The sequence below is a fragment of the Uloborus diversus genome, chromosome 5 (assembly GCF_026930045.1).
Source record: "Uloborus diversus isolate 005 chromosome 5, Udiv.v.3.1, whole genome shotgun sequence".
Taxonomy (NCBI): domain Eukaryota; kingdom Metazoa; phylum Arthropoda; class Arachnida; order Araneae; family Uloboridae; genus Uloborus; species Uloborus diversus.
The window spans coordinates 92,417,993-92,438,933 of NC_072735.1; the positions used below are offsets into that span (position 1 = coordinate 92,417,993).

General features: G+C 32.7%; 1 protein-coding gene across 1 annotated transcript; it reads left to right on the forward strand.

The window, feature by feature from the left end:
- The first annotated feature begins 134 nt into the window (after positions 1-134).
- LOC129222038 (ubiquitin-conjugating enzyme E2 A) lies at positions 135-20,490 on the forward strand. The gene is made up of 5 exons (XM_054856454.1): positions 135-461; positions 8,504-8,584; positions 12,027-12,142; positions 14,144-14,232; positions 20,063-20,490. The coding sequence occupies exons 1-5, from the start codon at positions 418-420 to the stop codon at positions 20,225-20,227; spliced, it is 495 nt and encodes a 164-aa protein (XP_054712429.1). The 5' UTR covers positions 135-417; the 3' UTR covers positions 20,228-20,490.
- The last annotated feature ends 451 nt before the right edge of the window (positions 20,491-20,941 follow it).

Below are 20,941 nucleotides of genomic sequence, written 5' to 3' on the forward strand. Positions count from 1 at the left end.
AATAAGTTGTATTTATCTCATAATCTTGATAATGTCAAGGGAAGCCTTTCGCATCAGGGATGTACGAGAAGTACAAAAGAGTTCTCGCGCTACGAAGTTTATGCAACGTTTCTTGTGAGCATACTCAAAATTTTACTTTCAGTGTCCAAAATAAAATTTTCCATGAGGGCAATTTAAAAAATTGCTTTGATTGAGTCATTTCTTTTTTTATGTTGACGTATTTCGATTCTCGTATTATGACGTCACGACGAGTCGAACTATCGAGTGGTAACTAGAAAGGTGACAGGGTTGTTGAGCAAAATTTGTTTGCATTGAGGCTTAGGAAAGCAACGCATTTAAAAATAAACCAAAATTAAGTATTTGTGCGTTTTGTTTCTGTGTAATCAACCTGAAAATTAGATTTAAAACATTAGGGTAATGTCTACTCCAGCTCGGAGACGACTAATGCGTGATTTTAAAAGGTAAGTACATCGTTCATCTCCTATGTTAAATTTTTGTTTTCCTTTATTGCATATTTTGATTGTGTTTAGGCCTAGATGATTAAAAATATTTGTCCTTGTGCTATGTTTTTGTTCGTTGAGGACAAAAGTTATCTTAATGTATAAAATATATTATAAAACTTGAAATATAATAAACAAGCTTGCATGGTTTAAATGGCTGGCTATCATCTGTAGTCATAATGTGTTTAAATCAGGAGTGCTTGAAGCATGATTCAACCTCTCCTTTCAAGGATCGAGAGATGATTTCTTCTTGGATGTTATTTACATGCTAGTTCTTTCTGGAATGTGTGCTGCGAAGTCATAATTAAGACTGAAAAAGTAGAATAAAATTGGTCTGCTTATTATTTATAGTTATGAGATGAAAATGTTTCAAATATTTTTTTCTCTTATCGTGAATACTTTATGCACACATATGAAATTTTTTCAAAGGAAAATTTCTTGTGCATGTTGTCATTCAACTAGTGGCTAAACCTTTGAAAATAGCATAATTGAAGACAGGGAGCCAGATGTTGCATCGAGGATCCCCCCTTTTTTATTACTTCTCAAATTAGGTTTTAAACATCACCACGTTTTAAATATGTTTTCTTTTTTTTTTTTTTTTTTTGTAATACAACATTGTTAAATTAAATGTATTATGGGTTTGACTATTTTATATTCTCAAGAATTTGAATGGTATAAAACACAATATGTGTTGGCAATAACCAGTATTCTAATGGCCCACTGGTTATTGCCAGGGGGAGGTAAGCCTTCCCATGAAGATTAACATTAGAGGAACACAGCTCAGAACAAAAATATTCTTTTCAATTTATCCAACAAATAACAAAGTATCTCTATTTATCAGTCTGCGGACGCATATATCATCACCTCAGAGCAGCAGTAAGGTCCCAGAATAATCCCAGAAATAACAGTAAGATATCCTACTGTAGCTTTGAGGTGGCAATGCATATTGATATGGTTTGACTTAGGTTGATGAGCAATAAGGGCCAATAATTGCAATTTGGTAACATTTATAGTCCACCTAATTTGAGCCAAGGACAAGATGAACAGATGTATTTTTACATTATTAGTGTCATGTCCAGTAAGGGATTTGTCATCATAATGGGGGATTTCAATTTTCCGGGTTTTGATTGGAATAATTTTTATTCTGGAAATGGCAGAGAAGAGAATTTTTAACAGTAATTGGTGACTGTTTCTTTGATCAAGTTGTAACTCATGAAACTTGAGAGGATGCAATTTTGGATCTAGTTTTCTGTGATGTAGAAAGTTCTGTGACTGCACATTTGGAAAGGAGCTGCATATTAAGTTTTGGGGAGGAGGGGACATGTAGTTTTGTCAGTGAAATGAATTACAAATTTTTGGGCGGACATCTGCAATTTTGCTTCATTATTTTAACATTTAATGTGTTGTTCCTTTTATTTTCCGTGTCTTACTTTTCCTCTTACATGGTTCTCCCTCATGGTATGCATGGTTGCTAACTGTTCTGCATTTTGCATGATTTCTGTGCAAAAACTGAAATTTCACAAAGGAATGATTTTGCTCCACTTTCTTGCCAAAATTCATTTAAATGAGCATTTTCGAGCAATCTCGCAAATACCAAAAATTATACCAAACTTCATACTGACCTTTTCGGGAATAAAAGTTAGCTACTACTATTTAAGTTACGAAATCTAACCAACTACAATTTAAGCAATTTAAGTAATGTGACCTGGAAAGCTTAAATAGAAAAATGCTTACTTTACTATAGCTGCAGGAAAGGTCTACCTAACTTCTTTTAACAAGAATTGCAGCAATCTAAAAAAAAAAGCTATTTGTTCTTCCCTCAAGTGATCTTTATTTTCAGCATTGCTAATCTTTTCTCTTGTAATAGTACAATAAGTATATTTACTTGTTTATCAAGTTTTTTTTTCCTTAAATTATGCAGCAACTTTTTTAAAAAAATTAATGACTGATATCAACTGGTGAAGGAAGACAAACAGCTATAAAGCTGTGCAAAGCAACTCCATACTTTTTCAAGACCATGGGAAAAAAGTTTAGCCAGGGTTCAATAATTTTAATTTATTTTAAAAATGTTTAGACATTATGGTGTTGTGATATATAGTTTATATTCAAAGCAGACTTTTAAATTCAAAGCAGACAGAGTCCTACAGGGCCGTCTATTTAAAGAAAAAAATTTGAAAGGAATCCAATTAAAATAAAAATCAAACCCTGGAAATGAAGTGAGTTTTTAATTCATATGAATTTAAGTCATTTGTCTTTGTTAATTTAAATTATTTTGTTTTATTTATGTTGTTCAAATGTGCTTCAATCATGTCCAAATGTATCCCAAGAATAGGTGCTTGTGGATATTTTTTGTGTATCTTAAAATATATTTTTAAAATGAAAATATTTTCACAGCTTTTTATTATTGAGCTCTTCTATTTAAAGAGATACATATCAAGTGCAAAGGTGATTGTTGCAAAAATTGAAATAAAATGAAAAAGTTTAAATTTTTGAATGAAGCTAAAAATAGTCCACATGTGCTCCCTCTCTCCTACTAAAAGTAAAACTGAAAATTATTATTAATTTCATTCACAACATCAAATTTCTGTTTAAAATTAAGCTACATAAAAACATTTTTTGAACTAAAAAATAACAAGATCTTTACAGCAGAGCTAGGTAATGTAGACGCACGTGTGCACGCCGTGCGCGGACACATCCGCTGACGTGCAGATACATAGCCGCGGAGTTGCACGTCATTCAATAATCGTAAAAGTTCATACTCTTTACTTCTAATTCGTTTTAAATTGATATTGATATTATTTATTTAGATTGTAAAAATTATTACCAGATAGTATATACACCCGCGCGTTCGGTGGATGTATTCGCTGCTGTGCGGATACATTCGCTGCAGGCACGTGCATCTCGCAATAATCGTTCAAATTCTTACTTCTAATTTGTTTTAAACCCCAGTGGCAGAAACGCCATGACACGGGCGACGATGTCGCGGACAACGGAACCCTATCGTGGACAGTTCTGTCCGCGCTTAAAAAAAATAAAAATTGTCCGCAAAAAAAAAAAAAAAATAGTAAAGCTGTCCGCACCTGTCGGACATAATGAACTGCTGACGCAGGGAGAGAATGATCACACACCTGATTATTCTTGTTTGCCTGCCTGCCGCACTTATAAACCAAAACAAAACGATCTTTTTCAAATTGTTTACTGAAAAAGTAAATCTAAAATCAAAATAACGCATATTTCTGTGTACAAAAAAAAATAAAAATATATTTATTTACCTTTTTTATACTTTTATTGCTTCCATTTTGATAAATGCAATCTGATTGCATCCGATATGAAAATTGAAATTTTACTCTTTTTTTTCAACCTAACTTTGCTTCATATGGAGGCAAATAAATGAAAAATCCATTAAAACTCCATTTTAAAACAAAATTCTGTTTCTGTTTGAGTCAAAAACTTAACTGCTGAATAGATGGTTTAATTTTAGTTTTTCTGCAACTGTGTCTATAGATATTAATGAACTGTTTATCATAGGCTTCTAAAATGCAATTCTAAAACAATTTTTAAAAAATTCTTTTATGAGCTATTTTTATACTTTCAAAAAATGAATTGATTTTTCACAAATAAAATAGACCCTGTGAAAAATCCTGGACAGAGCCCTGTTCAATAGCCAACGCATAATTGCAAATGTCAGGTGCCCACCAAGGACAGAGGGGTGAGGGGTCATCAGATTGCACCGTTGAAACTTTTAGGAGGTAATTTGAGAAAGATTTTTGTCTCAGTTTTTTTTTTTGGGGGGGGGGAGGTCTCTTTCTTTGGGAGGGGAGTGCTTCAAAGAATTTGGGGAAGTGAACCATCATCTTTGGGGAGGGGGAGGGGTCCTGCCTTATTTCAAAAATTATTATTTAAAAAGACTGGTTTATTATTTTTTTATCGAAACCACGCCCGAAATGTTGCAGACAGATTATGAAGTTCTGAAAGCTTGTCGCAGACAGCTACAAAACTTTTTGCCACTGGGTTTTAAACTGATATTATTTAGTTAATTTGTAAAAATTATAAATGGATAGTATACACGTATAGTAAGTGCGCAAGGTGGATACATTCGATGCAGGCATGCGCATGTCATGATAATCGTTTAAATTCTTACTCTTCACTTTTAATTTGTTTTGAACTGATATTATTTAATTAATTTGTAAAAAATATTAATAGATAGTATATGCAAGCGCGTAAGATGAATATATTTGCTGCTGTGTGGATACATTCATTGTGAGTCCTCGCATCTCGCAATTTAAACAGATTAAATATTATTTTTAAAAAAAACGAATTACAGACTTTTGCCGAATTTCGGATCGCTGCCGAAAATTTCAACATTGCGCATGAAAAAAACTTTGAACTTTCGCCTTTATGGATGTTTAAAAAAAGTTATGAACTTACTTTGATATAATTACAGGACTCGCTTAAATTTCTACCCTTTAGTCCAAACAACGGTACTTAAAGCAAAAGATTCGGTCTTTACCGCAAAGTAAAAATTCCGCAAATTTTCTCGATCTATACTCGAAAATTTGGACATTTTCCCGAATTTAGCTCAATCCTTTTAACTAAAAATTAAAACAATAAAACACATTCTGCCATAATTTAATATTATCTTCCCATTAATTAAAGACTTAAATTTCTATAAACTGTGCGAAAAAGGCGAAATACGCCGATTGTGAATTCATCAATTTTTTGCATAGTTAATCGCTTGGGGAAAAAACGTGTTTAACAATGCTACCAGGAATTCTTAAGGAAAATTTTGTTCTTTTTTATTCAAAACACATTTTGAACACAATTCCGATCATTTCGAAGAAAGTTCCAAACATTTTAATTTTCTTACTAGCAAAAATACCCGGCGTTGCCTGGGTCAGTAATAATTATTAGAAAAAATCGTTACTTGCTTTTGTTTTCTGTTTTAAGTAAAAGAATTTAAAACACATCTTTTTGACGTGATTAAAAATCGAGTTTCTTCCTTACCCATAAAATAAAATAGCAATAAGTATAAAGAACAAAGTAGTATTGATTTAGAAACGAAAGCACTATATTTAAGCATATACAAATTTAAAAAACATGAAATTAATCTTCTCATGTTTAAAAAGATTAATCTGTTGATACTTTTTTTTAACATGGAGTCTAAAACCTTCTCTGTATGGCTAATGAAGTACGAAGTGATTAAAAAAAAGTAGCTGCGCTCGTAATCCCCTTATACTTGCTTTAGTTATTTCGGGAAATTTCAATCATTGTGGCTCTTGGTGCGATTTTACCGAATTTGCGAAAGTCGTTTCGAGGTACCTTCGATGATGCTCCCCCATTCTTTCCTTACTTTGTAAAACGATATGATATTAATTTTCGTTACAGAGATATCGTCGCCAGATGCTGAGATATTTTTGGTCACCATAAAATGGCGCTAAACAGTTTCATCCGAAATGTTACCAAAATAAGTAATAAAATTTGGTGATTGTTTGAAATTGTGCAAAAAGGAAAATTAATGGAAGTTTTTGTGCTGTTTATGGATTTGCCTAATTTAGTTGCTGGATTATTTAACACAGTAAAAAAAGTCTTTTGAAAATTATTTGATTGGCGATATTTTGTTTACATGGTGAAAGCTGAGAAACATTATGACGTAGTCTTCGGCTTCAAAAACAGCAACGTTGAAATAACTGCCAAATGCATCAGCTACGGAAATCTTTCTGCAAAAATTTTGGCGATCTGCTGGTTGTTTGGATAATGAGTAAGTGTTCAATTAGCATAAATAATAATAAAAACCATTAATTACACTAAAGTTCCGTTTAAATGGAAAATCATCAGCCAAATCATGTATTATTTGCCAATCTTGTGCAAAAATCTTACTTTAAGATTTGACTTGAGAAAAGCCTTGAACAATCACGAAAAGCAAAGAAAGTCAACAATACAACAATTGTCGCTATCGACAGGGAGTTGAGATGATACACTAAATACTGTATTGAGTTGAGGAAAGCCTTCGAACATGGATCTAAAAAGCTCATAACTCGTTTTTTATTCTACTTAGAAATTTCGAACAGGTGCCATCTTCAGCAGAAAAATCAGAGCTTTCGATGGACATATAATGTAAATATGTGCAAGTATTTTTCATCCCAATATTAGAGAATTTATACAAAAATTGTTTTATTACCCCCCTAAGGGGGTTTCCCCCCCATAACGGGACGAAAACTACCCTATGTGTTATTCTGATGCATAAGCTATATTATTGTAAAGTTTCATCAAAATCCGTTCAGTAGTTTTTGCGTGAAAGAGTAACAAACATCCATACATCCATCCATACATCCATACAGACAAACTTTCGCATATATAATATTAGTAAGATTATTAGTTTATTTTCTGGAAAATTGTTGTAAACTGTTAAAAAAAAGCATCGTATGCGCCGCACTGCACTTGCTGTATCCGACACATCGGCAATTTATAAACTTTTTCTCGTGAGCGCCACGGTGCTTAGACGCAAAAATACGGTATAGTTTTGGAATCCTTGTATGCATTGGGCTATTAAGGGACCAAAGGCAGATACGGGACTTGCTCCTAGTGGCAGCTCTCATCTTCATAAATAACATTTTTGCTACTAGATTTATTGCACTTGCTTTTGTCCCCTCCCTCAACAGAGCATTTTCAAGAATCAGTGAACTGCTAGTTTTTCCTTCATTCTCCGAAATTTGGATATCCTATTAATTTCGTAACTTGATAGCTTAAGAAAAGAAAGGTCCCACCAATGTATGATCGGCAGTGGAGATATAATACCCAAAAATATGTGAGCTTACGAGTGCAAAGATATCTGCTAAAAGAAGCTTAGTTTCAAAATTTTTAAATTTAGCTTAGGTCTTTGCATCCATAGGCTCACATAATTGGCATGAAAATTAGTTCCTTGTAACCTCAAAGCAAGTATTTATTTCTTATGATAAAAAAATGTTTTTTTTTTTTTTTGGAACCCCCCCCCCCCCCCCCCTCTGCTGCTTTTTTTATGTGATAGACAAGGATTAGCTTGCAGATACTTTTGAGTTGCGTGCGCAGATACTTCATATTTTTATCTGACTCTGCTTTACAGTGTAATAAGTATTTTATTTTGAGGGGCAATACTGCTCCTGAAATTCTGATATTGAGGAGCGGTTCTGTAAAGTTAGGGAGCAATTTTACGACATTTGGTAAATTACATTTTCAGCAAGAAAACAAACAACTTTTTAGCATCATTTATTGTGTGCATTTAAAAAATTTTGAGCTATGACTTCAGTTACAAACTCTAACCACTTACCTTTTACAGAAATACAGGAAAATTTAGAGTGTGATTTTCAAAAATTAAATTTTTACTATTAAAAAAATTAAAACCATTTGTACCCCGTTTATTAATAAAATGTTAGCTAAAATCATCTAGTACACTGCATCGACATTTAGTTTTGTCATTCACATTTCAAAAATTTTAAGTTATTTTATTTATTTATTTTTTTTTTTGCACAGAAATTTTTTTGATGCAATTTATAATATTGCTACATATTTCATATGTTTTGAATCTCAAACTATGAGGCGATACCACTTATTTCCTAAGCTGGATCTATAGTTTGGGCAAACCTAACCTGGCAGTGTCGTAATGCTGTGATTAGGATCCGCGTAGCCTTCACAATGCTGCGAAGTTAGGTTTGCCTCAACTATAAGTAAGAACTAAGAGTAAAAATACTCATATGTTCAGCAATATTTTTTTTTTTAATGTCCCGACTTTTGAAGTGCAATTGATATTATCATCAATGTAGCAAGGTTGCCACACAAAAAAAAACATTGCAACGAGGCACTAAAGTTCGAATATCCAAATATCCCCAGTAGGAGATTATGTAAAATACTAAACAAGTGCTTGATCTAATTTTGTGTGTGTTTGTATTTTTGTTTTATTGTTTTGAATCTTAGTATTTTCATTTAGTATAATTGTTTTTTTTTTTTTTTTTTTAATTTTTTTATTGAAGACTGCAGGAAGATCCACCCGCCGGTGTGAGCGGTGCTCCCACGGACAATAACATAATGATATGGAATGCTGTGATTTTTGGGTGAGTTGTTTCAAAATATGTTATGGCATCATGCTATTTTTAATTAAGAGTAATTTCCCATTTATTTAAGGAAATAATTCCTTTCTTGCAGCCATAATCATATCGGGAACTTTTTCACATATGAATCATTTGCGCAAAACATAAGTATAAAGCCTTGCCTTTTTATACCACTGGCGATGCCATTACCATTAGTATGGTTACATATTTTTATCTCATGACTGTTGCCATGACAGAAATTGGAGAATGGCGACCTAGACTTGTGATTCAAAGGAAATATTAGATCTTCCGCCATTGTCTTTGTAATGTGAATGTTGATGTTCGCTGGCTAATATCGGCAGTTATCAGACTGGACTAGCTTATATATATGTATATATATATATACAGTGAAATAACCAAAAATATGCTCAATATAAAGCTATTTTTTTTATCTACACTTTGTAATTCTTGCAGTCATACCTCTTCTGCAAAAAGGGTATAAAAAATAGTAAAGAAAATAAAAACTATGCAGCAAATGTTGCAGAAAAAGTGTTAAGGGAAAGGGATAGAATATGATATTTTTTATTTTTCCCCTTTGAAAAGAAATGAAAAATGTGTCAAAAAGAAGGGTGGGGTGGAGTATTCCCTCCTTTTTTCAAATTGCAGTTCTGTGGTCGAGGGGGATGTAAAAGGTATCATTGCTTATTGAAGTAAAATTAAGACATATAAACACTTGATTTAAAAAATATATTTAGAGCAAAATTTTAGTGGGTTGTCCCCTGGTGGGAAGTAATTTTATTTTTACAGTGGTCAGTGCATTATCTTGTTCTTCCAGTACAAAGAGTTGGTTTGCTTTGTGTTTTTGTTTGGTGGTGTTGGATTATTTCTTGCACATATAATTTTTAAGTTTAGTCACTAACTTTTGGCTTTAATTATGTAAATAGTAATGTTTTATTAAAATGCCACAGAAAACGAAATTCTCTTCCTTGTGGTTGGAAATAGCAGAGAAAAATGAACACAAGATCAGTACATGGTGCCATGCAGAAAAGGATGAATTTAAAGCATTTTGTTCTATTTGTGCATCATCTTTCCAATATTGATAATCAAGGATTTTCAGAGTTACTGTTTCATGCTGATGTGGCGAGACATAAGACGTTGGCAAGTAGCTTGAAAAATCAAGCTGTTCTTTAAAATTTCATGTTCTTCGCCTTCTACTGAAAACAAATTGGTTCTGATGAAGCAATTCAAAACTTTTGTACCAAAATTCACCCCAAGATAAAATTTTGAAATCGGAGGTTTTCTTAGTTTTAGTTGCCGTAAAAAACAATTATTCATTTGCATCTTTAAATGATTTATCTTTAATTTACAGATAAATCATTTTTGATGATTCTGAGATGGCAAAAAGTATCAAATTATCTGATAAAAGTTAAGTGCATAATAAATTTTGGACTTGTGCACCTTACTTTAAATCCCTCCTTATTAAGGATATTTCTTTATCATTCTTTGTAATTCACTTTGATGAAACAACAACAAGGCTAGTAAAGAAGCAATTCGACATACATTAATCCTACTAGTATATATTTCTACTTTATAATGTGTCGCTGTGTTAAAGAATAAAAGATTGAATGGGGTTCTATTGTCGTTTTCAAGTTTGAATTTAAAATGTTTTATCTTCCACTACAAAAATCGAGCTAGTAAATTACATGTAACTTTTTAAAAAAACTTGATATTTGTTGTCCTAAAAATGTCCTAAAATTTTATCAAAATTATGTCTCAAAATTTTTAAAACCCCTACTCCAACCCCTAATAAGACAGATCACTTGAATCCTATCCTTTACTGGCATTTCTTGACAATAGGGACATCCTTACTATGGCATATTCAGAACTTCAATTTAGAAAAAAAGTTATGAAAAATTACCTCTAAACTTGACCTGTTTCTCCTTAATATCACTGAAGTATCATGCTTTAGTATCATCTAATTTTGCATTTTTTGAGCTACAATTTGAAAAAATCCCCCCCCCTATTTGCAAACATTATACTTGCATATCTAAGCTCATGTTGCTAATTCTTTGCATGTATTTGGGTTTCTGCTAAATCACATTTTTCTTAAAATGTGAAAGTGCTGTTTCTTTTGCGAAAATCAACAAATACGTTTTTGCTTTCTTGCCAAAAGAAAAAGAGAGAGGAACCAAGCTTGGCAATATTCTACTTCATCTTATTATTAATCTCAACAAAGATGTTTCACGATAATGTTCAACAGTACTTACTTTTAAGGGACATTATCTACGGCATCCATATGCAAAGTTTAAAGGCAGGGCTCAGTTATTTTACTCATAGTTTAGCAGGATGTTTTCCCCATAGAAACCGATTTCAGTATAGATTAGAGTTATTAAAATTTGACATTTTTAATAACTTACTTATTAATTGCTGGAGAAGAAATGTTTTTACATTTTTGCAAAGAAAAAAGTACTAAAAGCAAGGTAGTTCTAATTTCAAAGGGGGACTTGAGCCCCCCCCCCCCCCCCCCCCCCCACTCCCCGGCCCATCCATATGGACACCATTGGGCATTATTTCCCCCAATAAATGCATTATTGAGGAGGGGAGATTTGTAATGTTTTTAAAGTCAAACTTTTGTTTTTTCAATGATAAGTATGATTCTAAATTTTTTATTTCAAATTAAAAATAAGAATTAAAATTATTACCTATTGTGTATTTATTTCTTCAAGGATGACATAGCTGAATATTAAATTTAGTTTTCGCTGGAGATGAAACACACTGAGGAATTTCAAAACGAATAGATTTCATTAACCTTCAACAATTTAGAGTATTGCTAAAATACTTTTTTTTCAATTTTAGCTTCTTTTCTAAAGAACTTTTGAACTCAGCTTAAACTTTGGCATATTTTCCTAATTTGTGTGCTCATAAACTAGAGGCTGGATCCCACTTTCTTCGTTCATGTATGTAGGTTTGAATGAAAAAATAAGAGGTTGTCTTTTTCTCAACGGCAGAATGACTCTGGGCTATTAATAGAATGTATAATTCTTCCTCTCCTCTACTATTAAAATTTCGATAGTATAGGACCTTGGACCACTCTTCACGGGTTCCTCTGGTGTTACCTTAATTGTGGTCCCAAGCTTAACTAATGGATTTCCATTTAAATAGAACAATAAAATGCTGATTAAAATTTAAGTAAAACTTGTTTTAAAAAAAGTAATGTTGAGCTACTGTCAATTTAATCTTCTTTTAACTGTCACTCTTATGCAACATAATTGTTCATGCCTGTATTAATATGTGCTATTCGGCATGGTATATTTATTCCATTATGGAATTTTTAATCTCGCATATATTTAGTTTATTTAAAATGGCACCTAAATTTCATTTGATTCCCAGAAAACTTGTCCATGGTGTCATGATTCCTAAATTTAAATTTTTGTTTATAAAACTAGTTTAAAATCTTTTCTTTCAGCCCCCATGACACTCCTTTTGAAGACGGCACTTTTAAATTAACTTTAGAATTTACTGAAGAGTATCCCAACAAGCCACCCACGGTGCGATTTGTATCTAAAATGTTTCACCCCAATGGTAAGATTTTCATTTATTCATTTGTCTTGACACATTTCTGATGTTGTTGTTTATTACATATAGCAGAACCTGGAAAAGTATAGTAGCCATCGGCAGTCCTTAAAGGTTTTCTTTAGATATTTAAGAGACATGTATTTAGCACAAAGTGCTTTTTTTCATATTTATTGTTTTGTCATGAAAGTATATGTATGATACTTATAATGTCGTTTTATATCGAAAATATCTACTTGATGCTAGTATGTATCAAACATTTTAGTTTACTAAGAAAACGTTGCTCTCATTGTTACGAATAGAAAACTGAGTTCTGGAACTTCCAGAAATGAATATGAAACTATCTCCCTGGCTGCAACCCTCCGCTGAATAACAGCCAATCGAATGTTTTTTTCCACATAACCGCCACTGAACTTTATCTTTCCTGTATTTTGGTTCCCTAATTGCAGGGTATCAAAATCAAATTTTAATTGTTAAAATAAATTTTTAATTGTTAGAAAGTGTTTTCATTCAGTATCTTTAAAATAAGCATTTTTCTTAAAATTGCATTTGATATGTCTGAATTGCATTACAATCCAGATGCCAATAATTCTTTCTGTTAATTCATTATTGTAGATGGTTTACTTTTTCAAAAACTTAATTAAAAAGTTTTTGTATTGTTAATTTCTTAACTTATTTTGCACAATTAATACATTAAATATTGAACAGTACATAAATAACAATTGCAGTGCGTTAACCCTAGCGTCAATGACCGGGTACCTTTTGCGACTTTTATAATAATTTTTACCCTTTCTAACTAGGTCTTGGTAAAATTGCTTTTAATCCTTGTTATTTACATGAATCTGAACTAAAGAAAGTTGTAACTGTATTTTCAGATATTTTTTTTTTGGGGGGGGGGGGTTAAACTTACAGTTGTTATGAATACATTCAACTAAACAAAACAGTAACAGCTCACAGCTCTACAAAATTTCAAACATGATCTGTTATTCTACTGATATTTTTGTAAAACATTTTCAAATTTAGATGGAAAATCGACATTTTAACAGTATTTGTTGTTTGACATTTCTCTTCTTTGCACAAAAATCACTAAGCAGGACCCCATTGGCGATAACACCTAGCGTATGATGCGTATAAGGTTACCAGTGGGGAATTTCCCTTTGCCATCCGTTAATCGTCAGTTGCATCTTTTACTTCTTTATGATTTTATCATATGTGCTGGCAAAATGATAAAAAAAGAATCAGTTTTTATTATTTTAGAATATTTTTTTCTCTTCTTTTGAAAATATAATTTAGCTATCTCCAATTGGAAATACTTTTTTTTTTTTGATAAATTTATTTTTCATCATAAATTCCTATAAAACAAAGTATTCAAAATTAAAACATATCGTTTTCTGAATTTGAATTTTTCAGAAATTGCAAAGCACTGTGACAAAGGCTCATTTTGGTCCTACTTTTTCCTTCTTAAGTACAAAAGTTCTTACTTTTGAGAAAAAAAATTGCTACTTTTCTTATTTTTTAGCTTGAATCTTTCAGATGACATAAAAAATTCGCTGTAATTTCAAGATTACTTCATTAACAAATCAAATTCTTGTGTAGTACAGCAATATATAAAATATTGAATGTTGATCTAAGTTTTTGTTTCTATATTTCTGTTGTTTGTATACACTTTTGTTTATTTTTTTATATCATGAATTCATTAGAGTAACAAATTTAAGAATGTAACTCCCACCAAAATTCTTCAAATTTCCCTTTTTGACTATAGGAAAGGACTAAAACTAACCCCCTATAACCCCCTAAAATTTAGTTGTACCTCCCCTCCAAATTTTTCCTGGCTATACCATCGTCTTCCCCATCCAATCCCAACCCTGTATTTATTTTGTTCATTTGTGTATCGAATGTTTAAGAATATATTCATTTAGTGACAGGATAGAAAAATATAAAAATACATTTACTTCCAATGTTTTAGTTCAATTTTAAATATTTTGTTTAGTTTCTTTTTTATGTTTTTAGTTTATGCAGATGGAAGTATCTGCTTGGACATTCTTCAAAATCGGTGGAGTCCCACATATGACGTTTCTGCAATTTTGACGTCAATACAGGTATAGTTTTTGATGCATCAGTTTCAGAAAAATTTTGAATTGTATATAAATTTTCATAGTTATTGTAGGCAATGTTTTGTATAGGTGTACCGATAATGGCTCAAAGTCTTCTTGTGTGTGTGTGTGTTTAAAAAAAAAAGTGGTTGTTTTATTGCAAGAAAATTAAATGGTGAAATCAAAGTTGTTGAAGTATAAAAATTTGCAAAATGATTACATACAGAAAAATTTTTGGAACTACTGACAGTAAATTGTTGTCTACTCACCTTAATAAATACCAAGAGCTGTTTTTCTCCTTAGTATCTGCTTTACAGAAGAAAATTCTCTTTTTTGGTGAAATTAGAACAAAATTTGATTTCAAAATGTAAACACTTTCCCCTTGAAAAGCATGAAGCATTCTGTGATTTCTTTTTTTCTCTTTATGAGGCAGTGAAAATAATGCATTACTAATAATGTTTCCCTTTGTGTAGAAACGGTGGCAATGAGTAAGCAGCGTGAGAATGTTATCAAAAGACAAAATTTCAAAAACATTGGGGAGAAAGAAAAGAGCACTGCACAACAGCCAGTTAGACATTCTATGTTCGCATAGAGCTACTGTTAACTGGTTGTTGCCAAAGTTGTTCAGTTTTTCTGTCAAGATTATAAGAAAAACATACGGGTCACACAATTCTTCTATTATTCTATCTTTATCCTAATACTCTTTTCCTAAGTTATTCACATGTTGGCAATATTATTTCAATTTTCCAAAGCTATACTATTGATCGCTTCTTCTGATGTTCTTCACAAATTAAACATGGCAATTTCCCGTATTGTTTTATGATTGAGAATCTATTTTTGTAATTCAGCCCATGCGTACTCAATCACATTCATGTCAGTGGTAGGGGGGAGTCTTAGAACTAAATGACCATGTTCTTCAAACCTGGAATGAAATTTGTACGTTTTAGCACTTGGCTTATTTTGATTTGCCAGTTCTACCAATTCATTTTATCTGCTGGATGAAGAAAATGATTTTTTTTTTGAAAGCCAATCCATTATTAAACATTTTCTATCCAATGAATTGGGTGGCTTATTTAATTGTATTGTGTGGTAAGGAGCATTGTCAATAATTACGACAGATGGAGGATTTGGAATTAGCTTTTCTTGGGCCAGTTCTCAAAAATATGGAATTCATCTGCCTATGCTTGCCCCCGTAATTGTATTTGCTTTGTAAATTAGATTTGTATTGGGTAAAAACTTACTTCACTGCCAGCACATGAAACAAGAATCTGGTTAGATACATTTCCAGTTTCAATTACTCCAAAAGTTTGATAATCGCCAATATTTTCCAAATGTGAGACTACTGTCTCCAGGTCTTGGCGATGTAAATTAGAGGTTTTTTTTGCTACTTTGTTTTCTGTATGCTCCTTAAAAATTTTGTTCTGGCCAAAATATAATCCGTTTTTTCCATTAGAATTTTCCTTTTATTTTGTGTTTTCTTCCAAGTAAATCCAATTTCGAGGAGTATTTTACTGTCTTTTTTGGCCAAGGAAAAGTGTTTTTTTTTTTTTTTTTTTCAGTATGGTTAGTAATTTTTTAACTGTTGGAACCTTTTATACTTTCACATAAAAATCTCACATGGTTCTCTGCAATACATCAACATCAAAGAAATAATTTTTTTAAGATGCTAGTTTCCCACTTTTGCTTTTTTTACAACAAAAATCGAGATTTCTTGCTTCCTTTGCTTGTACTCAAATGTACATGTTTCATGAACTAATGTAGTTTTACAAAGATACATATTTTGTCTTTCTAAAAAATGCCAAATTGCATCCTTCCTGAAAAGTTCAAAAATTAAAAATTCAGAATCCCAAAATTCCACCTTGCACCCACAAAACTTCTTCCAACATCTTTTGCTTTTTTTAGCATCAACAAAAATCGAGATTTCTTGCTTCCTTTGCTTGTACTCAAATGTACATGTTTCATGAACTAATGTAGTTTTACAAAGATACATATTTTGTCTTTCTAAAAAATGCCAAATTGCATCCTTCCTGAAAAGTTCAAAAATTCCACAAAAATTCAGAATCCCAAAATTCCACCTTGCACCCACAAAACTTCTTCCAACATCTCATGTTCAGCTGATTTTCATTCTTGTAGCATCGATTATCATTAATGTAAAAGGGGCCCCGCTTTTCTCTTGCATTGTCTGCTAATGAATCAGCTTTTTTTTTCTACATTATACAAATTAAATGGCAAAAAATGCTTTGCTGTGATGTATTTGGATGACTTTGTAGCCCTTAAGTAGTACATACATAGATTCAGAACAAATTTTTTACAAACAAGTCAGAGCTCAAATTTCTGACTTTTTTTGAAAATAAGATAGAAATTTTTGAAAAAATCTTTTCCTGTGATGTGGTATTGGTTGGAATTATATTTCTTTAGCTCTTTAACTGATTAATTACTTTAAAACTCCTTAATGGAATTGTTTAGATGCACGTGTGGTAGTGCAATGGGAAGCAAGGCCATATAACCAGAAAATAATTTCAGGGAGAGTTTATAAACTTTAATGCGAAGCTTTGCGGATGGTTGAAAACCAGCCTTGACTCACTAAAAGCATTATATGCAATTAATATACATATGAAAGACATTTGAGTTTTGGAACAATATTTTTTGGAAATTTTTTAATCTAAACATATTTAAACATCAAACTGAACTTTTGGGGGGGGGTGAACTCTAAGAGCTCCCCCCCCCCATATGATTCTAAATGCAATTGGTGCTTTAAAGGGTGGACGCTAAATCGGGGCTGACGGATGTATCTTAGATTCTAAATTCACTTACTGTTCTATCAGTAAATGTGTTAGTGAAAATTCCAATTTGGTCAATTAGAGCTTTGTTTTTTTTTTTTTAATTACGCCCACCATCGTTCTTTCAAACATAAGGCGACTTGCTGTCCAGTATAACAATGAAGTGGCTTCAAAGGGTGTTAGGGCCTGGAAGTCATCACAGTTATGAATATCATGAAAAGAGTAGTAACTATAAAGATGCTCCCCTGTCATTGGAGAAGTCCCCCCACAGAGCACACAGAGAGGTGAATCTGCCAGGTTAATTTTATGTAAATGGGCCTGTAGATAGTCATCTCCAGTAATGGTTCGAAAAGAGGCAGCTCCCAGGGCTCTGGGAAGGAGAGAAAGGCGTGCTCATCATCCAGAAGGCAAGCCCAGTGCTTTCCGTCAGCTTTGTTCCTCAGGGCAGAGACTGTAGCATGTTGGATTTTGCTTGCAAGAAGTCACTTAGCGTTTCTAAATGGAACCGGGCGAGAAGGTGGATGCAGGGACGCAGCCTCTTTAGCCAAGATGTCTACTCGTTCATTTCCATAGATGCCACAATGGCCTGGAATCCACTGGAAGACAACCTTTCTTCCGCAACGCAAAAGAGAGTCGATGGATTTTTTAGACTCAAGCTCAAGTTCTGAAGGATATAGATAGTAATCAGTAATGGTCTGAGTCGCAGCCTGAGAATCAACAAAGAGAACAATAATTAGAGCTTTGTGGAATAGTCTATTTTGATTGATCAGAGTTTTATGAAAGGTCCCTTTTGAATTGTTGCAATATTGTGGAGGGTCCTTAAACGGACCCAAATTTCCTCTGACCAGACCCTGGAAAATGTGTTTTGTAAAATTCAACTACACCATGAATATAGCCTAAAAAATAACAATAATAATTTGTTAAAGAAAACAAAGCACAAAAAATGTCTTTTTAAAAACGTATTTTGTGTTTGTTTCAGAATACTTATTGTTTTGCTTTGTGAATGTCCGTCAATTACCCATGGATTTGACCAGCTGATGCAAAATGATTTAAAATGTTATTATTTAGATTTTTGACTAAATAGCTGATGCATCAGGAGATGATATTGATGACCTTTTCATCAATAACACATATATTAAACTCTTTCAGCTTTTTTGTTTTTACCTTTTTTTTTTTTTGGTATATGTGACTTCTTCATTACTTCACTTTTAGAGAGGTCTCTTTCAAAGAAGTCATTCTGTTATGTTTTTGCAATTTTTTTCAGAAACTCTTGTTTAGAGGTTGCTTTTCTATATCCTTACGTAGTGTGTTGCTTCATTGTCCTGTGTTCAAGTTTGTTAAGAATCAATGTTGCTAATTAACCTCACTTCTCCCAAAACAGCTTTTTTCTTCTTCTGTTTTTGTAATTTGTGTATAGGGGAGAGGAGGGAGGATTGGGACACTTTTCACATAAATGATTCTTATTCATAATCCTCTACTTATTCATTAATGCAAAAGCTCACACAATAAACTTGCATACTATAACTACATTTTAAAAATATACACAATGTTTAAACATTTTATTATTTTCACACTTGACTAATTGCAAATTTCAAAAATTTTGTCCCATTCCTCCCTCCTGGGTGGGAGGAGTGGGACATGAGTATGGGAGGGGTGGGACACATTTGAAAATTACAGAAAAATTAGCGAATGTCATAATTAGAAAGGTCCACATTAAAAGAGAAACAAGACTGCTCTACTGGTCCCACCAACCAATTGTGGTGGTGGTAATTTCATGATAATATCTGTTTTATCTATAATGCTACAGTCATCTTGTTGAGGAAAATTAAAATTTCATGTCCTTTCTCATAAATTTTGCATTGTAGCTTTCAGTATCATAAATGCTCTCCACCCTTGCAACATAGTTAGGGGGGGGGGGTTAGCAATTTGCTTATTTTTGCTGACAATGGAAGGGGGGAATGTTTGAGTGATGCTTGCATAAGACATTTAGCTTATGTTATTATTAAGGGGGGGGGGGTTGCGATTTGCATATTTCTGCTGACAAGGGGGAGGAGAGGTCAAAAATTGATAAAAACATGCTTATGTAATATTTGAACAGCCCCTTTACAGAAGGGACATATTTATGGGGCATGTCCCATTGCTCCCTCTTCGGAGTGTCCCATTCCTCCCTCTACACATTGCTTCTAAAAAGTAACTTGTCACATAAACCATGCTGGTTTTAGGCTTAATTAAATTGCTGATAAGCATACATTATATACTTAAGATTACAATAATAATATATTATGTTAGTTTTACAAATTACATAAATAAAGAAATAAAACTAAAAATAGATTAGAAACTTACTTTGGTGGTGAGAAATTAAACCTTTTCCAATTATTAACTGAAACTTCCTGCTGGATAAAATGCAAGTATGAAATAAAGAGAAGCTATAAACAGGCCTTATAGTGGTCAAACTGACAATAAAATAAAGTGATTTTTTTGCCGTAATTTTAGCTGTCCCACTCCTCCCACTGTCCCATTCCTCCCTCCTCTCCCCTACTGGTCACATGATGCTTTTTAATGTTGTTGAATAACTCCCTCAAAAAATCACATTACCTTGATCATTTTGTTAAAATTCATCAAATTCAGCATTCATTATTTGACTTATTTTTTTAAATTTTGTCAAGAGATTTTGAAAAAGCTTCCATTTTCCAAAATTTGACCCAAGAAAATGTCTACATATCTTTTCACCATAAAACTGTCCATGGATATATGGCAGATCAAAAAATTTACAAAATTTCAAGCTATGAATGCAGTCAAGTTTTAAGAGCCTGTCCCCATTTGTTTTGCATTTGCTTAAGGAATTTGGATTGTTCAACATTTACCATTTTCTTCTACTTGGATAGCTAAGGTACGGTAGTAATAAACGAAGCTGGGTTATCGCAATATGGTTCCTCAGAAAGAAATTGCAGATTATTTTACATTTTAATAGAACTTTTAATGCAATTTATTATTCTTGACTGTCTATTTACTTTGTTCCTACTCTCAGAATTAACCACTTGATTCTATCTTCACAGTCCCTGCTGGACGAACCGAACCCGAACAGTCCGGCAAACAGCCTGGCCGCCCAGCTGTACCAGGAGAATCGGAGAGAGTATGAGAAACGAGTAGCAACCATTGTGGAACAGAGCTGGCTGAACTTCAACGATGACGAAGAGAAGGAACCCAAAAAAGACTCTTAGGAAAGACCCCCCGTGGCCCGTCGAACTTGACGCGTTGCGGTCCCTCAAGCACTCACTGACTGACTGCGGGGTCGCGTTATATATATATGTATTTTGTTTGCAATCCGAGAAAAAACAACTGGCTTACTTTTTATATCTTAAGGTGTGTTTAAAGTCCTCATCGATTTGTATATGGCTCTAGCTGAAATTGCCCGGATTTTATTTAAATTACCCTGTATTATCATTGTACATTTTATTTTTCAAATGCATACTTTTGTTCTCGATATCATTTGCATTGTGCTTTTTTCTTTTGTTGTAGTGAACGTGTCTCACTTGAATATCTTCCAAACCGCTCATTTCCGTCTCTCAGCTCGGAGGGGGGGGGGTGTCTGAATTCATTTCTAGTACAAATTAAATGTGAATGATGGTAGAACTTTGTTGATCCATGTGAACTAAAAAATGCTATTGCTTGTCTTGACTATGCAAGCGATTTACAATCCTCAATTCATGGTAAAGTCATTGAAAATTCAGGTATTTTTCCAAAATTACATGTAAGCACTTAATTTTTCATAATTTCCTTAAATGTTATGAAAGAATGGAATTTAAAAAAAATCTATTGTTTTTTATAGGTAGGGGATTTTTATTTTAGCTTGGTCAAACAAGTGAAAAAAAAAAGCATATTTTTTCCTCCTCAGTCTGTGTGGAGTGACAGAAAGATTTTCTATGTACTATTTG